Raw genomic sequence first — 17941 nt, 5'->3', positions numbered from 1 at the left:
AAACTACACCAAAATTCTTAGGTGTCCATATTGATGAGAATTTAAATTAGAAAAATCACATGTTGGGACTGATGCACAACCATGTCATCTGTGCCGTACACATGAGTGAGTAACATAAACATCTGGGACCGATGACCATAGCAGTTTGGTCCCTTTAATCCCACAAACCAACCAACCATAAACATCTGTACTAATGATAGGAGGTGTACATTTATGCAATCTGGTAGCTGAATAACACAACCATGAAGTTATTTGCAGCTAACCACCACTAGGCGGCAGTGTGTATTAAGAATCGTAAACAAGATGTATTTATGTTACTTGCATTTACAGTATTTTGTGATGTCACAATGTATATCTATTTGGAAAACCATTGTTTGTTATATAACAATGTGTACAACCCATTTCAAACAATGGCAAATTCAGGATGGAATGCAATAATATTATGAAAAGGATAGTTGCTGCTCACCATATAGCAGAGATTCTGGGTCGCAGTTAGGTACTACAAAACTGACGGAAAGTGAGGCCTTTGTTGAAAAACACACACACACACACACACACACACACACACACACACACACACACACACACACACACAAACACATGCACGCCATTTCTGGCAGCCGAGGCCACACTGCTCGTGTTGTGTGGCCTCAGCTGCCAGAGATTGCAGTCGTGTGTGTGTGTGTGTGTGTGTGTGTGTGTGTGTGTGTGTGTGTGTGTTTTTGGCAAAGGTCTCACGGCCAAAAGCTCACTTTCCGACAGTCTTTTTGTTGTGCCTCTCAGTGACTCAGCATCTTTGCTATATGGTGTGTACAATACATTTACACACACACACACACACACACACACACACACACACACATTCTGGTTCATAAATGTTTAATAAATATTCCAGCTGCACAAGCATCAGCTTGGATCGACTTGGGTAAGACACATTTTGGAAAAAATACTTTAAGATTTGGTGGGATTTGGATATTTTGTCAACAACTGCACCAGACTTTGTACTCTACCTTTGAGGATATAACGTGAGTTTAAGATAAGTGTTTAGATGAAAAGCATGTTCCACCACATAAATTATAAGCATATGTTAAGAACCCAAGTTTCATTCACAGTGAATTTGGTGAGTTTTGGAATCTTGTACATTTATGTTCAACAGGTACTTCAAAACTTTATAGTTATTAATATGGTATCTTTAATTAATGCAGCATTGTCTTGACATATTATGGAATGACATGGCCAGGACAGGAATTGTAACTCAGACGCCACAGACTGCGCAGTGCCAGTAGGTAATCCCTAAATTGAAAGCAATGCTGGAAAGAAAAACATTATACACACATCATACAAATAAAACATTAGCCATAATTAATATTTTTATTTGTTTAAAAATATCTTAATTTTTTTATGCTTTCTTGATGAGAGGGGGGACAATTGTTGCTGTGTGGAGGAACCCAGCTTATCAATGTCTGCCACTGATTTGAGCATCCTCAACATCTGGAACAACCATTGCCATTTCTAGCCACATGGGACACTCTACTGCTCCAGGGATCTCCAATAAACTACTGCCAAAACAGAGACCAGTTATTTAACATAACTAACAGAATTTAACACGGTAAGTCTCATAAGGCCCAGAGTTCTTTCCTCTCCCCAGTAACTTTAGTTCATTTTCAACTCTGTCATTTGTCTCATCGATGTCATGCAGGGCAACCATCTGGGAAATACACGAAATGCACGCTGGTCTCACCCCCCCCCCCCCCCCCCCAAAAAAAAGTTGCTTAAACTTATACTTCAGTGGCATGATGTTGAGGCTCCTACACTGATAAGGATCAAATGTGCTCAAACAGTATTCAACACAGGTTCTCAGAACCGCTCTTATATGTAGACTCCTCTTTAAATTAAGGTTCCCTCACACACTCAATATTTAATGCACCATACTGAGTATTTATTTATTTTCAACCCATTCAGCTGCTTCACAACCCCAGGGATGTCTATCACTATGTCCTCCATACAGGAATCTGTAGGAGACTCAAATGGCGGTATGTTTGCACGATCCTCCTGTGTGAAAGTTTTCTCAAATGATAAATTTAAAATTTCAGCTTTTGTTTTGCTGTCTTCCGTTGCCAGGCCAGACAGGCAACGGAAGACAGCAAAACAAAAGCTTAAATTTTTAAATAAAAAACTCCTATAAGAGCCACTGCTAGTAATATTGGCACACCTGCATACCACCTGGTAAAATACCTGAACACAATCTCAGCAAATGTGTGGGGAAGCGAATCACATCACATTCTAAAGTCTGCTGACTTTGTAGACCACCTCTGTCAATTAAGACTACAGGATACAGACATTATGACCACTTTCAATATAGTCTCCCTCTCTTTATGAGAGTCTCACCTTTCTGATTCCTTGTGTCTAATCACTGAGAATTTCAAAGATTGTATCACAGGCACATTCTGACATCAACTTACTTCCTGTTCAATGGAAAATTCTATGAACGAATGGATGGTGCAGCAATGCTTAGTTCATTATTGCCTGCCATAGTGAACCTATATATGGAAAACTTTGAAACAAATGTACCTGAATCCACTAAGTTAACATGTGTTTCTACTGGTACACAAATGACACATTTGTGGTGTGGCCTCATGTAGCAGAAGACTTGAGTTTATATTACATTTAAATTCTACCTATCATAATATAAAATTCATGATGGAACTTGAGAAAGAGGGCTAGCTCCCTTTCCTTAAAGTGTTAGTTAAGAGATGAATGGACTGATCCCTGGGTCACAGTGTATATACAAAACATATGCACACTTATCTCTATATTCACACTTCGAGCCATTGCCATCCTTCACAAAGAATCTTGATCCTAAAGACTACAGTCCATAGAGCTCCAACACTTTCTGACAACAAGACCCTCGCCAAAGAATCACAATACACATGAATTGTGTTTCCAAGGCATGGGAACTCAGATAACCAAGTTGAGCAGACGTTGCCATCAAAATGAAGAATCAACATTTTTGACAAGTGACAGTCAACAGCCATTAAGTAATGTATAAAGTGCATATTTGAACCATCAGCTGTTTTTATTTTAAACCAAAATATCTACCAGTTTCGGTTTTGGACCGTCTTCATGGATGAGGGTTACAATGGTTTAAGCCACAATATTGCATTAGTCATTATTTAAAATGTCTAGTGCATGACATGAATGTAAATATATGACACAGGGCTTTAAAAGCAAACACATGAATACCAAATGTATACACAGCAGTACTGAACTAATGCAATATGGTGGCTTAAACCATTTTAGCCCTCATCCAAGAAGATGGTCCAAGACCGAAAACGGTAGACATTTGGGTTTAAAATAAAAACAGCTAATGGTTAAAATATGCATTTTATAATACAAAATGAAGAATCCCTGGGGAACAGGTTGAGACTGAGAAGAGAGGAGAGAATGCAAAAATCTCCTGTCTACCTTATGCTGGCCCAATATCCAAGAAGACTGGTCAGCTCCTACACAAACATGGCATTCAGTGTATTTCATTCCCTTCAACTAAAACTTTTCAACTTTGAAATTCATTGTAATGTGAAGATGATCTATAATTCCAAAAAACAGGTGTGTAAATCCGCTGTTGCAGAGGACTGTCTTGAATATAATCATGAAATGAAATATGATGAGACCAAGATCACGGTGCAGATGTCAAGTTTCTGGGACAGCATAATTAAGGAGTCTATAGAAATAATGATAACAGAAAAACTAATAAATAGAGATGGCAGTTTCAATCTAAACAAGCTTTGACAATTCTGCCATGGATGCAAAAATACCTTGGTATGGCTCTGGGTAGGGGAAAAAAAAAAAAAAAAAAAAAAAAAAAAAAAAAAAAAAAAAAAAAAAAAAAAAAAAAAAACCACGACTGCAGTGCATGAGTCGCAGAATGACACATATTCAAACACCACACAAAATACTTATTTACATATTTGCACTTGATAACGAGGAAAAATTCTCAAAATGTGTCGAGCTCAGCATGAAAAAATATGTAACTAGTGCAGTATTTCATTACTTAAGTAATGAATGACAGCTGCAGGCTTTCAAAAACATCGATTATGACGTATGAAATTGAGTCCAACGTTCCTACTTCCCAGACAGTTATCAGTTCCAGTTACATCAGCAGTTTTTATTAGATAATAAACCTTCATTAGACAATAAACAAGTCCCTGATAAGTCTTTTGATGCCTGTTATGTACATATATCATACACAAAGTGCATATGTAACTTTTACAGCTTAAAATGTTATTTCCCGCATTTTACATTTTCCCGCATTTTACATAGTTGTTTTGAAGTCCCTTAAAAAGTGTAAAAGCAAGGTTTCACTGTATTGTGTGCACTCTTACCTGTAGAAATGGCCCTCATAATAAAATACAGGAAATCGGAGCTAAGATGGAAAGATTTAAGTGTTCATTTATTCCATGTCTTATTCAACAGTGGAGCAGTACAGAAAGAGTCAAAGTGGTTCAATGAACCCTCTGCCAAACACTTAAGTTTCAACTGCAGAGTAGTGATGCAGATGTAGATTACACAGTTCCTCAGTTGGAGCCATGTATTTAAGTGGTCAAGGGCTGATAATTCAGTTAGTTAGTTTCATGTTCCATGGATCATTTTGCACAATAAATTGTAATGATGTGAAATGAGTCATTGTACATTCACATCACAAATTAATTTGTAAATATGGTTACAGTCTTCATATTTCTATGGTTTTTCAAAAAACACATGAGAGTTAGAAATTCTTACCTGCCACCTTTTACACCTTACAATAACAGAAATTATTCTATAGAAGAAACTTTCTCAGTTTTTTTTTCAACTTTTACTTTGCTGTCTGTCTGACATTTTATATCAATCAGTAATTGATCAAAACTTTTTGTTGCAGCAATGTGCATGTTTTTCCATGCTAAAGACACACCAAACGTGTAGCAATGAATGCCATTTTTCCTTTTGGTATTGTAATTACGTACATCATTGTTCCTTTTGAACTGTAGTGGATTATTTACAACAAACTTCATGAGGGAATAAAATATATACTGTGAAGCAGTAGTCAGAATGCCCAACTACTTAAGCAGATGTTGAAAAACTGTTTCAAAAAAATGTGGTAATATGGTGTCTATTTTAATATCTGTATGTACTAGGTGAACCAAATTAAACTGCCCCAGGAATAGTGCACTGAACACTTATCTTAACATTACAAATTGACTGTTTAACTAACTGTGACTGTGTAATGCACCGGGGTGTGTTTCTTTGAATTCACATACACAGAAAGAATGAACCAAGGCTTTCTATTTTTAAAAGAGAGAAAGAGAGAGAGAGAGAGAGAGAGTCAAAATGATCTGATACTACTTCATCTAGAAACCACCAAGGGAGCTGAACATGTACAGTTTACTTTGGAAGTTTTAACTCATGCGATGGAAAATTTGTAAGGATAAGGATTCATGTCCTTTTTGATAATATCTTTTAATCACCAATCATGCAGAAAACCAGCATAACAATTTTGTCAGACTTTGCTGCAGTCTATCTTTTACATGAGCAATGTTTATAGGATTTTGTCTTGTTTCTGATAATTTTCTAATGGTTTCATTGCTGTTTAGATTGCATTGTCAGAAAATTATGAAGACACTTCCTTCTTGGGTCACTTTTACTTTGGCCATCCTGTGCAACAAGCAATATTACATATGTAATTTCATAGGATTAATATATTGAATACTAATGAAATAAAATTTGTTTCTGTTTTAGCTGTTAAAGAACATTGACAAAACACAAAGAAACTGCATTTAGTAAATGAAGGCAATGTTGCAAGCACTTAAAGCTCTCCAAGTAATTTTGTAATCCTTATAGAAAAAATAAGTGGTTCTGGAATCATAACAAAATCATTGTCACAGCAAATGATGAGAGCAAGTTGGTTTCTTATAAGCAAAAATTAACTATATCAATACCTGCTGAATTTTTTTGTATTCTTCAGCTTGATCTGGATGAAGGGGTGGGCCCACATCCAAATCAATAGCTGAACTTCTGTCTGAAGGATCCAGAGCAGGTGCAGTCTGTTTTGGTGTTCCTTGTCTCTCTCTTACAGTTTCGTCATCATCATCTTTACTTTTTATTTTCCCATGCTCTTCAGAACTCCTAGATTTATAAACCCACAGCTCAGACTTCTCCACTGACTGGCGTAAAACATCTAAGTCTGACTTAATTTGTTTGTAAGATTCAACATCCATGTCAGACACAAGAAGTTGCACCTGAAGGACAAAGAGAAAAATTATTTCATTTGAAGTGCAATAGAAAACAGAAATAAACTAATATAATTTTTGGGTATGAAAGTCATGTTGGAAATAACATGGATAGCTGCTGCTATATGAATCTATTGTGCTTCACCCGTCAAACGTAATTCATCTTTTACTTACAACTTACTGATGATGGTGTAACAACACTGAAATTTCTATTGGGAAAAAGCAGTAAAGGAGAAAGTGTGTTTCAGTCAGGGCAAAAATCCTGAAAAGTATATTTGTTGTTAGCTGAACTGAAATTATTTACTGTAGTGGACAATGAGGAATAATGCACCTGCTGAAAATAATAGTTCTTGAACAAACAAGCAGATTTCTCACTGCAGTAATAGAAACATGGGTAATGTCACAAACCACTTAATGTGTACTGATGGCACTCAAATTGAAATCTCAACCACAAGGCAGACAAACCAGTTCCCACAGCAGTCAAAGTGTTTTGCAATGGAGTTTTATTCATCTTAAATGAAAGGACATAAATGAATTTAGAATACATTAATATTTTTATAGCAGTTATGTATGCTATGAGAATTATATCTTAAATTGCAGGTAGTGACAGCAAACGGGGTTTATTTAGTCAAGGCTTGACAGACAGAAAATTTTCTTAACCACTTGCTAACAACCTAAGGATGTTCACAGGGAGGCAGTAACACATTAATATGATGCAGAAGTCAGTAGTGAATATAAAGTTATTCTTTGATAATATTTGTAATATGAAGACTGTGAAAGTTTGAAGCAGAAACATTGTTGGATGTGTTGTCAAGCTGAAACAAAATATAAGTTTCTGCTATCACTGACAGACATGAAACGCACAATTACTTAAAGAGGAGTGGGGAATAGGTTAACAGACCATTACAGAGGACAGGAAGAAGTAGTGGATCAAGATGATGATGATGAAGAAGATGAAGAAGAAGAAGAAGAAGAAGAAGAAGACTCCACAGCAGAGAATTCAAACCATGTCACAGTTTGGAACTTTCCAGATCAAGTTCAGTAACAATCCTGCTGACAAAAGCCTAATATTTATTACAACACCAATCATTGGGTAAGTTTTGGTCTATACACCGTACAACTCTTAAGGCTACACTATATACTGTTTGAAATACCTGAAACAGTATATGAAAAACATTTTTCATTATTCAACAAAATGATGTGTGGAAGGACAGGCACTGGGTGAGCTGGAAGTATCTGGCATTATTAAACTTTACACTGACTCCACTAGGTATATAATCATCTTTACAAACAAATGAAAAATGCAGCCCACATTCACATCTTAATGCAGCTGCACTCAATATAAATCCTAAGCATCACATATAAAATGAAGCATATAAACCTGCAGCATGCTGGAGCAGGTTGGCTCAGCAATTTCAGTTAATCAGTAGAACAAAAAACCAGTCCAAGTTGCAAAATTTACTTTTTATTCATTCAATGACTAGTTTTGGGCTGAGACCCATTTTAAAATCATCATAACGTAGTAAAAAATGGCATTTCTGAAGATGTCAAAAATGTGCAATGAACATTTACAGCATATACAGGCAACTGCACTGTTATCTGTATTCACTGTACATGTTCATTGCACATTTTTGACATTTTCGGAAATGCCATTTTCAACTATGTTATGATGATTTGAAAATGGGTCTTGGCCTGAAACTAGTTATCAAATGAATAAAAAGTAGAAATTTGCAAATTAGACTGGTTTTTCATTCTACTGAAGATGAAGCTTCACTGCTATGAGAACTGTAAACCTACACTGATATTTCCTAATGTTGACAGTCCATAGTTTTCATAAATCACATTGATTACAAGCACCAGTGTATTGGAAATTCACATGAGGAACAAGAAATCATAAGGCCTATCCTCAATTTATGATTCATACCTGCTTGAAAGCCTGTAGGACTTCTTGTCTTTGGCTGAAATGGCGAAACAGCAAATGCAAGGCACCTGATACAAGTGGAGGGTAGTCGTGCATTGTAAGATGTAGCAGAACCCTCAAAAATGTTTTACCTCCATCACCATCCAAATCCAAGGCTGCACAGTCCTCACTATTAAACAGAATGAAAATTGCACTGCTTATACTTCCACATACTCCACCACAAACTAAATAAATAAAGGAGAACGATATGTGGTTTAAAACATACATCATTGCAAACAAATTATAAAATATCTCTAACAGTCCAACTGAGTGGTATTATGAGCGTAATGTTATCTGTGACAAAAGAAAATAATAAAAAAAATCACTTTCACATCACAACACATTTCACACTATAATTTTTTGTCCCTGGGAAAACTTACACCAATGATCTGCAATGGTTATTACTAGTATCTTACGCTCTTTCTGAATCCAACATCTAACTCATTATGGAGGGATGCTAACTCAGTTTTTCAGCAAGCAAATGGGAAGCCATGGTGCACAAAGTGTAAACCAAACTTCTTTGTCAAGGTCTCAGTATCAGCTGACAGAATGTGTAGTGTGAGCAGTGAGTGGCAATGAGAAATGAATGAACAGTGCAATACTAGCTTTTTATTTACGAAATACATTCTTTGCAAGAACTTATAAACAAAGCAGTATTGTAAACTAGAGGTGAACCTAAGGAGTAAACAAAGCAGTATTGTAAACTAGTGGTGAACCTAAGGAGGCTACAATGATTTTCACAGACTGGTCTTGTATTTGGGAGGAAGGAGGCTCTAAAACCTATCCAGCCATCCCGATTTAGATTGTAGTGAAACCATCAAGTTACTTCAAGCAAATGTCAGGTTGGATCATACTTTAAAACCACGACTAATTACCTGTCCCATCCATGTTAAACTAGATAAGTAAGTATATAAATGTGTGTACATATGAATTACATTTTTTGTTCTTAAAACTGTGATACCACAAACCATCCAATATCTTTGTAAGAGTTATCAACGGATGAATAAGATACTGATACTACTACTACTACTACTACTACTACTACTACTACAATTCTTACTGCTGCTGCTGCTGCTTCTGCTGTTGGTGGTGGTGGTGTTGTAACAAACCATTGTTCTTGGATGGGACTTTTAATAGTGTCATTAATTTTTCCATACATAGTATGTTTTATTGACACATTCATACAAGATTCCTGCCGAGTAGGCACGTTATCAAGTCATAATTTCTTGTGTGCTGAGATAAACACTGAATGTCACTGACTTCTTGTTACAACAAACAGAAAATAACTAACAGATGAATGTAATGCATTTTAGAACATTTATTCTTGTTACTTCACAGACTTCTTTGGAGCACTCGCACATCTACGCACTGAGCATGAGAGCAGGTTCCAGAAAATATTATGGATTTGTGCTTATTATTTATTCCATAAAATTACACATCCCAATAATTTTTATGCTAGTAATGAGTGAATAAATTGAGGCAACTGTAATTTGACAAAATGAATATGACAAACTAGTGACATGGTGATAAATGGAACGAATGAATTACAATATGTATTTTTAAATGCTTTGATGAAGTTCTCCATTTCTTTCTCTTCCAAGTGACTTTTCATCTGGGCATACTGTTTCAAAACAGCGTCCAAAACCTGAGACAAATACCTTTACCATCACATAAAATTGTTGTTCTTCAATGCTTCCTCTACTGATTAAATAATAAAACCAGCATGCATAGGGACATAGTACACTGAAATTACAATTCTCCATTGTATTCTTTCCTCATTTAAACTGCATGACCCTTCTCAAATTCATATTTTATGTATGCATTGTCTAACGTTTTTGCATTATTTTATTTCTACAGAATAATTTCTTCAAAATTTTTAATGTAAATTTCCCAGATCTCATATTTTTTTTCTACTGCCCCTAATTAGTTTTGTCTTTCTATCCTTTATCTCTCCATCGAATTCTCCTTTAAACAGTCCACCTGTTTTTCTCGATGTTATTTATTTAAAGACTGAAGAAAAGTAAATGTCAATTTTGTGTGTTTTGTTCAACAAAATTCTATCATTCATGGTTCCACAGATTTATTACTCTCTCTTAAATGGAAGCAAACACACGGGGTGACTCTGCGCTTCCAAATAATATTCTAGGGAACAGTAAAGATGTGAAACTGACAGTGAGATCATCTGAATATGTGCCCACGCCATCATCGGTGTCTTCGCCGACCACACACAGTACCTAATTCTGCTCACATCTTTGAGAGACTTATACCAGCTACCATGAGACACTGCTGTAGACATCTCACCGCCTGCCACTGGGCAGCGCCACCAAACTCGCATCAACTCTTCGTCTGCAAGTGTGATTGGACTATGCGCCTTTTTAAGCCATCGCGCTCAGTGCTCTGTCTCAGAATATCCTCAGGTTACTCTCAGATTATGCCGATCTTAGCTATTGCTACTCTGAACGCTAGTGAATATTGTAATCCAGTACTAGTGACACAGAGAGGGACTGCATGCACACTCAAGGATAAAAGGTTATGCATGCTTAATACTGTATACATTGTAAGTTGATATTTTTATGTCTTAATCATTCTATAGTGTTACATGTGTTCTAGAGCATTCTTCCAGCTTGTTATACTAACGGACACAACAAATATCATCTGAGAATGAAGTCATTAGTCATTACTGGGATTGTACGTGTCGGTGGAGCGTCACGGCAGCAGATGATTTACTAAATTCATAAAAAGTACACATTTTGCATATAAATGAGATCAGGGAAGTAACAACACCTTCCCATACTAGCATTTGGAAGTGATACGATGGAACAATACAGTTGGGTGCACGTAGAGAGAAAACTTGGGGGAGCACGAACCCCATCACGAACTGGCCGGAAACATCTTCAGGGACACTGACCGCACTCACTGAAGTCATTAGCTAAAGGAATGGAACATTACACGTGCACAATAAATACAATGACCACTGGCAAAAATGAAGCAAAAGTGGTCTATATTATAATGTCTTGTCGTGTGTAGTTGCGTATTAGCATCCTCCAGCTATTTGTCAAAATTTACAAAGTAAACATCGATATTCGCTAGATGACAGTACTGTTTTCAACTAATCTGATGGCATTACAGAAAAGTTCATCATGCGGTTTGTCTCTACAAGGGGCATTCAATATGAAATGCAACACTTTTTTTTCTGAAAGCAGGTCGATTTTATTCAGGATTCCAATACACCCTATTATTCCCCACTCTTTTGGCTATAAAACCCTGTTTTTCAACATAATCTCCATATAATGTGACGGTATTATGCACCTCACTAGGAGGGCCCGTATGCCCGCACAGTAACAATTTACTGGTCAACATTGGAGCCGATGCCTTGCTGCGTCAATAATCTCTCCGTCACCCACATACTGCTTCTTGCAGAGCGCATCCTTCATCGGGTCAAACAGATAGAAGTCAGAAGAAACAAGATCGGAGCTGTAGGGTGGACGAGGAAGAACAATTCGAGGAAGTCCTGTGAGCTCCTCTCGCGTGCGCAGACTGATGCGAGGCCTTATATTGTCATGGGGAAGGAGTACTTCGTTTGCATTTTTGTGGCAATAAACACAGTAAAGTCATTATTTCAATTTCCTGTGGTCAGCACAATACATTTCAGAGTTCACTGTTGGACAATGAGGGAGTACACCAAACCAAATGACCCCTTCAGAGTCCCAGAATACCACGACCATGACTTTACCGGCCGAGGGTGCGGCTTTGAACATTTTCTTCAGAGGTGGGTCGGTGTGGCACCACTCCACAGATTGTCGTGTCGTTTCCGATTCGAATCGATGAACCCACATGTCATCGCCTGTGACAATGTTCGACAAAAAATTGTCACGATCAGCCTCGTACTGCACAAGCAATTGAGTTGCTCTTTAGGGTCTTCTGCTAGGTGGTGAGGAACGCAGTGGGCACACACCTCTGAGTACCTCAACTAGTGGACGACTGTGTCAGCACTACCAAACGAAGACATTCAGCTGTACAGTGAGGTGTTTGATTGTGATCATTCAATCACCTCAAATGAGAGTGTCTGCACGTTCCAAAATTGCAGGAATTATAGCTGCGCGCAGCCGACCAGCACGTGGGAGATCGGACAGGTTTGCATGACCTCGTTGCGACAGTGACAGATGCCTCGCCCCACTCCTACGAATATCTGCGGTTCTCCACTTTTCGGCAAAAGAAACTCCATTTCATCTCTGCTCGGAACACACCTCTGTTGCAGACACCATTTTGAAGGCTACGTATAGTGCCGCCACCTATCGGAACTATTTTCCTCGACGTCCCACGACAAACTCTGAATTTTTTTCAACTGAAACTGGCCGAGAAAAAATGTGTTGCATTACTTACTGAACGCCCAGAGTATATGTGAAAAGGTTCCAATTGTTTACCGTGTAACAAATACTCATTTCTTTACACAATATCATTGGTGAAAACCAATGTATATTATTAGGTATGTGGAATGCTGTGACTTCTTATGCTGCATTCTGCACGGTGTGAGTATGTTTTTAAGTGTGGGCAGTAACTGAAGGTAAAATATTTTTTGAAGTTAAACCCCAATGATGAAAGGGCTATTCTTTAAACAAACCAGTTATTATTTTGGCACAAAAGAGTTGCAGAATAGGCAAAGTATATAATATGTTGGCAACATGTCAACACTGCAGAATATAAATAAAAATACTGGCTGATAAGTATGTACAAATATTTACTTTCCTTCAAAATAACCACATTTATCCTGCAATAAAATTCGTGCTATTTTGCAGAAAATTGCTGCTTCTGACTGCTAGTGTGTTCAGTGTGTTAAGTTCCCCTTTTCACACACTGGGGCCTCAGACAAAAAAAGAGTCAGAAGTGAAGGGCTGTTTAAGTTTTATATACCGCTACCACTGACATCATTAGAGACAGAAGACAAACACAAAACTGAGGAAGATTTGAGAAGGAAATCAGCTGTAGTCCGGCATTCACCTGACATTATTTAGGGCATGCCGACCTTCACATGTACGGCACGTGCCAGCCACGGGTGGGCCGAGCCCGGTCTTTCACTCAGCTTCGGTCAGACTTTCTCGAAAGCACCCAGAGAGGCACGACATTTCATTTAGCATTGTGGTGTGACATTTTTCGGTTGGCACAAATCTCTTGTTTGGAAGAATCATGCTATCAGCACTGTTTAACCTCCACTGTTTGTTCGTCATTTTGAGGACGTTCGATGGTCCAGTACTTGTTTGCACAAAGGAGGCAATCTAGTGATCTATTGTCAGAATCCTTCAAAATGAATGGGAATGATGGGGGAAGGATCAGAATTCTCAATTCACATAAGATTTAACACAAGAATTTAAAGATTTAGTTGACAATGACAGAGCAAAAAATTTCAAAGATCGACAAATGGGATTCACTGTTTTGTACATAAAAAAGCACTTTGTACTAAATCTTCAGGCCTGAAGCATGTGAAGAAATTTTTGGTAGTACGAATAGTAAAATTTCGGAAGCCATATGCATTAGTCCATTGTCAGTTGCAACAGTTTTCAAGGGAATTGAAAGAAGAGTATAGAGACTTTATATTTCACTATAAAGTACATATGTTAAGCCAAAGGGCATGCCTGGAATGACTTTTCCATTTAAAACTTGCTACTGCTGAATTTATGAAGGAAAAAGAAGTGCAGGAACAGAAATTAAAACTTCCAGAATTGAGTGAAGACTTCGTATTTTAAGTGGACTTGGCTCCACACTGCCCATAGTAAGACATTGCAAGGTAATGTCTTTCTGATTTGATGGGGGCACAATAAACAGAAAATAGCATTGTAGAAGGGACACATTCCGACAAAGATAGTACAGTTCCCTCCGCTCACTGGCATTAAAAAAAGTTAGAAGTTTGAAGAATTCATTATGGCCTGAAAAGAATAACAAGGATAGTTTTATAATGATTTTGAGGATATCGTCAATCTTACATATGTTTCTGAGCCATTTTTGAGGCAGTTTGCCATTGCAGTTGAAAGCCCCCCCTGTGCACGTGCAGATGTAACTGACTGACTGCACAGTAATTCCAGTTATGACAAATCTACATTGCTTTCTACAGGCAGAGTTTCCATGTCCTCATAATGAGGTTACAAAAGTGCAACAATATTGCAATCAACATATTGTGTGAAAGACCTTTTTTGTGTTATGAAGCTAAATGAGTCACGATTACGTGGCAGCTAGAGTATAAAACTCTGTGAAATTGTCTGCACCTGTCTGTATGCTGGCAGTTTGTACCAGATAAAAATTATATTAGTTTTCAGCATGGCAAAAATAATTAAATAATACTGAAAATTTGTTTTGTTTATGACCTCTGTTGTTAAGAAATGTGAAATATAAAATCAGGTCTTAAGCAGTGCAACAGCACTGCTGTTTGATTGCAGTGTATCTGCAGTTTTCCTCTCTTCCCTCATCTCACATTCTGGCAGCGTGGCGCAGTGGTGGGGGAAGAGTGAAGCTAGGCTGAGTACTTTGGCACACATGCCTGGGTACGGGCTACGAGCCAAATTCTTGGCTGCCCCTGATTTAGGGAAACCATGAAAAACATGACTCTGGATAGTTGGGTGGAGATTTCAATTCCACTCCTCTTGGAAATTAGTACAGTTACTTCATTACTGCACCACCTCAAGTAATGTGGCCAAAAATTGATTATTCCATTCATTTGCTCTACACTACACAAGTTTTTGATATTGGACTTAATGTCAGTTGATGTAGTTTAATTGAGTCTTAAACATTATTCAGACTACCAAAACAGAGTTACATACCTGCTGCCAAAGATTCCTTCAGCTTGCATTCCTATTCTCTCCAAATCAATGCTTTTTTGTCCAATGGGCATGTTAGTGTCAGGTGACCGTTCAGTTTCATCAAACTCCCTTTTAAAAATTGAGAGTAAACAACTGATGCGATAATCTAATCTCACGTCCAGAATGAACTGAAAATAAGAAATTAACCATAATCACATGTGTACAACAACAAGTTTAAATTTACAAGCAAACTTTTCAAACAAAAAAGAATGAAACACACTGCACAATGAACCTACATGCCATGTGACAAATTATAACTAGATGATCACTGTGCTACAAAATAGATTAACTACAGGGGTGCGTCCTCAAGCATGGAAATAGAAGCTCACTGTTCAAAAACCGTGAACGTGTGCCTCCCCACTCCCCACCCCTGCTCCCCCACTCCAGTGCACCCCCCCCCCCCCCCCCCACACACACACACAATGATGATGATGATGATAATTATAACAACAACAATTACTTTGCAAATGCCCTTTGCACTTCACTGCCAAGATATGACATACACCTGGTTCTTAACATGGTTTAAATTGATTCTTTTGGTATATACACTGCTCTGCAAAACTTCAGGATGAGACAAAGTAACAAAATATATTAACTACTTGGTGGAAATGAGTGAAAATGCAGGAGCATTTGCCAGAGGTCTCCCAGTCATGCACAGGAACTTGGACATAACACAGCTTGAGATCAGCATGACTATAGCACCGAATGGGGCTGGCCCCACGACACAAAGCAGTTGAAGGAACGGGAAAACACTGTGTGTCAATCAGCAAGCAGTTACTGTGCACTGTGGTGGTGTTTTTCATTATAACATGGCCCAGAGACAACATTTGGATGACTTCAAATTGAAAAGAATCGTCGGGAAACTAGTATAAGAGTGAAGTGTGATGAGTTTAGCCTGGGAGTCTGGTATTGCTACCAGCATGTTTCACATGCAAGCAAGGAGAGAGGGGCATTCCGAACCCCAGGCACTGCTTCCCAAAGGAGGTGGTGATTGACCATGGTCAACTATAGCATGAGATGACTGTTACATTGTACATCAGGAAAGACAGGACCCATGTCAAACAGCAGGTACAATTTCAACAACATTTAATAGGACAGCAAGTTACACAATCTCACACTCCACAGCCATACAACAACTGCACGAGGGTGGTCCCTTTGGCCACTGACCAGTACAGTGTAATTCATTGACAAACACACAAGGGTAGCACTGTTGCGATGGTGAGCCAAGAGTATAGGGACTGAACTAATGAGACGTGTGGCCGCATTCTCTTCTCGGATGAGAGCAGATTCAGTCTGGGTAGTGATACTGGATGTACTCTCATACAGCGAGAGGTGGGAAAACGTAATGCACCCACGAACACTGTCAAACACAAATGTTTTGGTGGTCCAAGTATTACAGTGTGGATAGGCATAAAATTACATGGATGTACTGACCTCCAGTGCTCTGAACATGGTACACTGACTGGTCAATGTCACAGTGACACTGTATTCCTTCCCCACATGTGACTTTTCAGGGGTGCATTCAGGCCTGACTTCACTTTTATGGATGACAACTGCATTGAACAGCACAGGTGGAGCAGCTCTTGGAATGAGAGGATATTCAGTGAATGGCCTGGCCTCTCTGTTCCCCCAATTTAAACTCTATCAAGCAAGTGTGGGGTACAGTGGAGAGACACTTTGCATCATGTCCCCATCCACCAACGACCGTCCACCTGTTGTCATCCACGCTGGTGGAGGAATGGAATGCCCTACCACAACAACTCATCACCAACCTTATGGACTGCATGAGAACACATTACAGAGCATGCATTGCTGTCCACAGTGATCGTACACCCTATTATGAACCATGTCCTGACTTTTGTAAGGTCCATGAAACCACCATAAACTATGGTGACTTCAGTTTAATTACTGTCTTAGAATAAAAGTGTCATTTCCACTTTTCTCAAAGTGCATTTCTTCTAGTTACCTTCAGTACCATACTGAAGCAGTTCTTTTTATTTATGGTCCAAGTTTTATCGAGCTGCATTACTTGGCAGTGACACTGTTGTGACAGTGCCACGACATTTAACAGTGCCACCACGTCAGTACGCGCAAACGGCCATAGAGGCGCTCCGCAACTTGGCTGAGCGTGGGAGCGCCACCTAGCTACGAATGGCGCTGGCCGCATGTCACGGCACGGCAGTCGAATGACCGATACAGAATTGGTAGCATGTAACCAGCTATTGTTTCTACGTTTGTATATCCACGCAATTTATTAGTGATTAAAGCTTATAACACTTTTTGGCGACGTGGTTGGATATTTTTGTTCCTGCGTTGTGGATTTGTGTGTTCGTGTCGGGGCAGACATGGAACAGCTTATGCAAGCACTCATTGAACAGCAACCACAGCTGACAGCTGCTATTCAGGCGTTGTCGACGTCGCTTAATCATCATCTGTCTTCCTCTTCTCCGCCTCCGTTCCCTCCTTACGACGAGGCCGCTGAAGACTGGGAGGATTATGAGAAGCGTTTGCAGCAACACTTCGTGACTTTCGGCGTTGTCGACGCTCCTATGTGTAAGTCGTTATTTCTATCTTGGATTTCCCCACGGATCTATCAGCTGCTATCTCAGTTAGCCCCGCTGCGGGAACCTGCCTCTCTGTCCTTCCAAGAAATGTGTGACTTATTGTGTAACTATTAACGAAAAAACACCCACGTCGTTGCCGCTCGCGTGGCGTTCTACCGGTGTCGTACACAGCCCCACCAATCTTACCGGGCTTGGGTGGCAGAACTACACGGTCTGAGTAGGAAATTCCAGTTTGCCACGGACACTCATCATGAGTCTTATGCTGATTCAATGGTTAGGGATGCTATTCTACGGCTTGCTCCTGAT

General features: G+C 38.8%; 1 protein-coding gene across 1 annotated transcript in view; it reads right to left on the bottom strand.

The window, feature by feature from the left end:
• LOC124721161 (inositol 1,4,5-trisphosphate receptor) overlaps positions 1 to 17941 on the bottom strand; it is a 360416-nt gene that overhangs the window by 165091 nt on the left and 177384 nt on the right. Inside the window, exons 19-21 of the mRNA XM_047245990.1 lie at positions 15033 to 15199; positions 8188 to 8353; positions 5973 to 6272 (exon numbers count right to left, since the gene is read on the bottom strand). Of these exons, the coding sequence (XP_047101946.1) occupies positions 5973 to 6272; positions 8188 to 8353; positions 15033 to 15199 (633 nt within the window). The remainder of the gene's footprint in view (positions 1 to 5972; positions 6273 to 8187; positions 8354 to 15032; positions 15200 to 17941) is intronic.

Source organism: Schistocerca piceifrons, chromosome X (assembly GCF_021461385.2).
Source record: "Schistocerca piceifrons isolate TAMUIC-IGC-003096 chromosome X, iqSchPice1.1, whole genome shotgun sequence".
Lineage (NCBI taxonomy): Eukaryota > Metazoa > Arthropoda > Insecta > Orthoptera > Acrididae > Schistocerca > Schistocerca piceifrons.
This window is presented reverse-complemented; position numbering and strand designations above follow the sequence as displayed.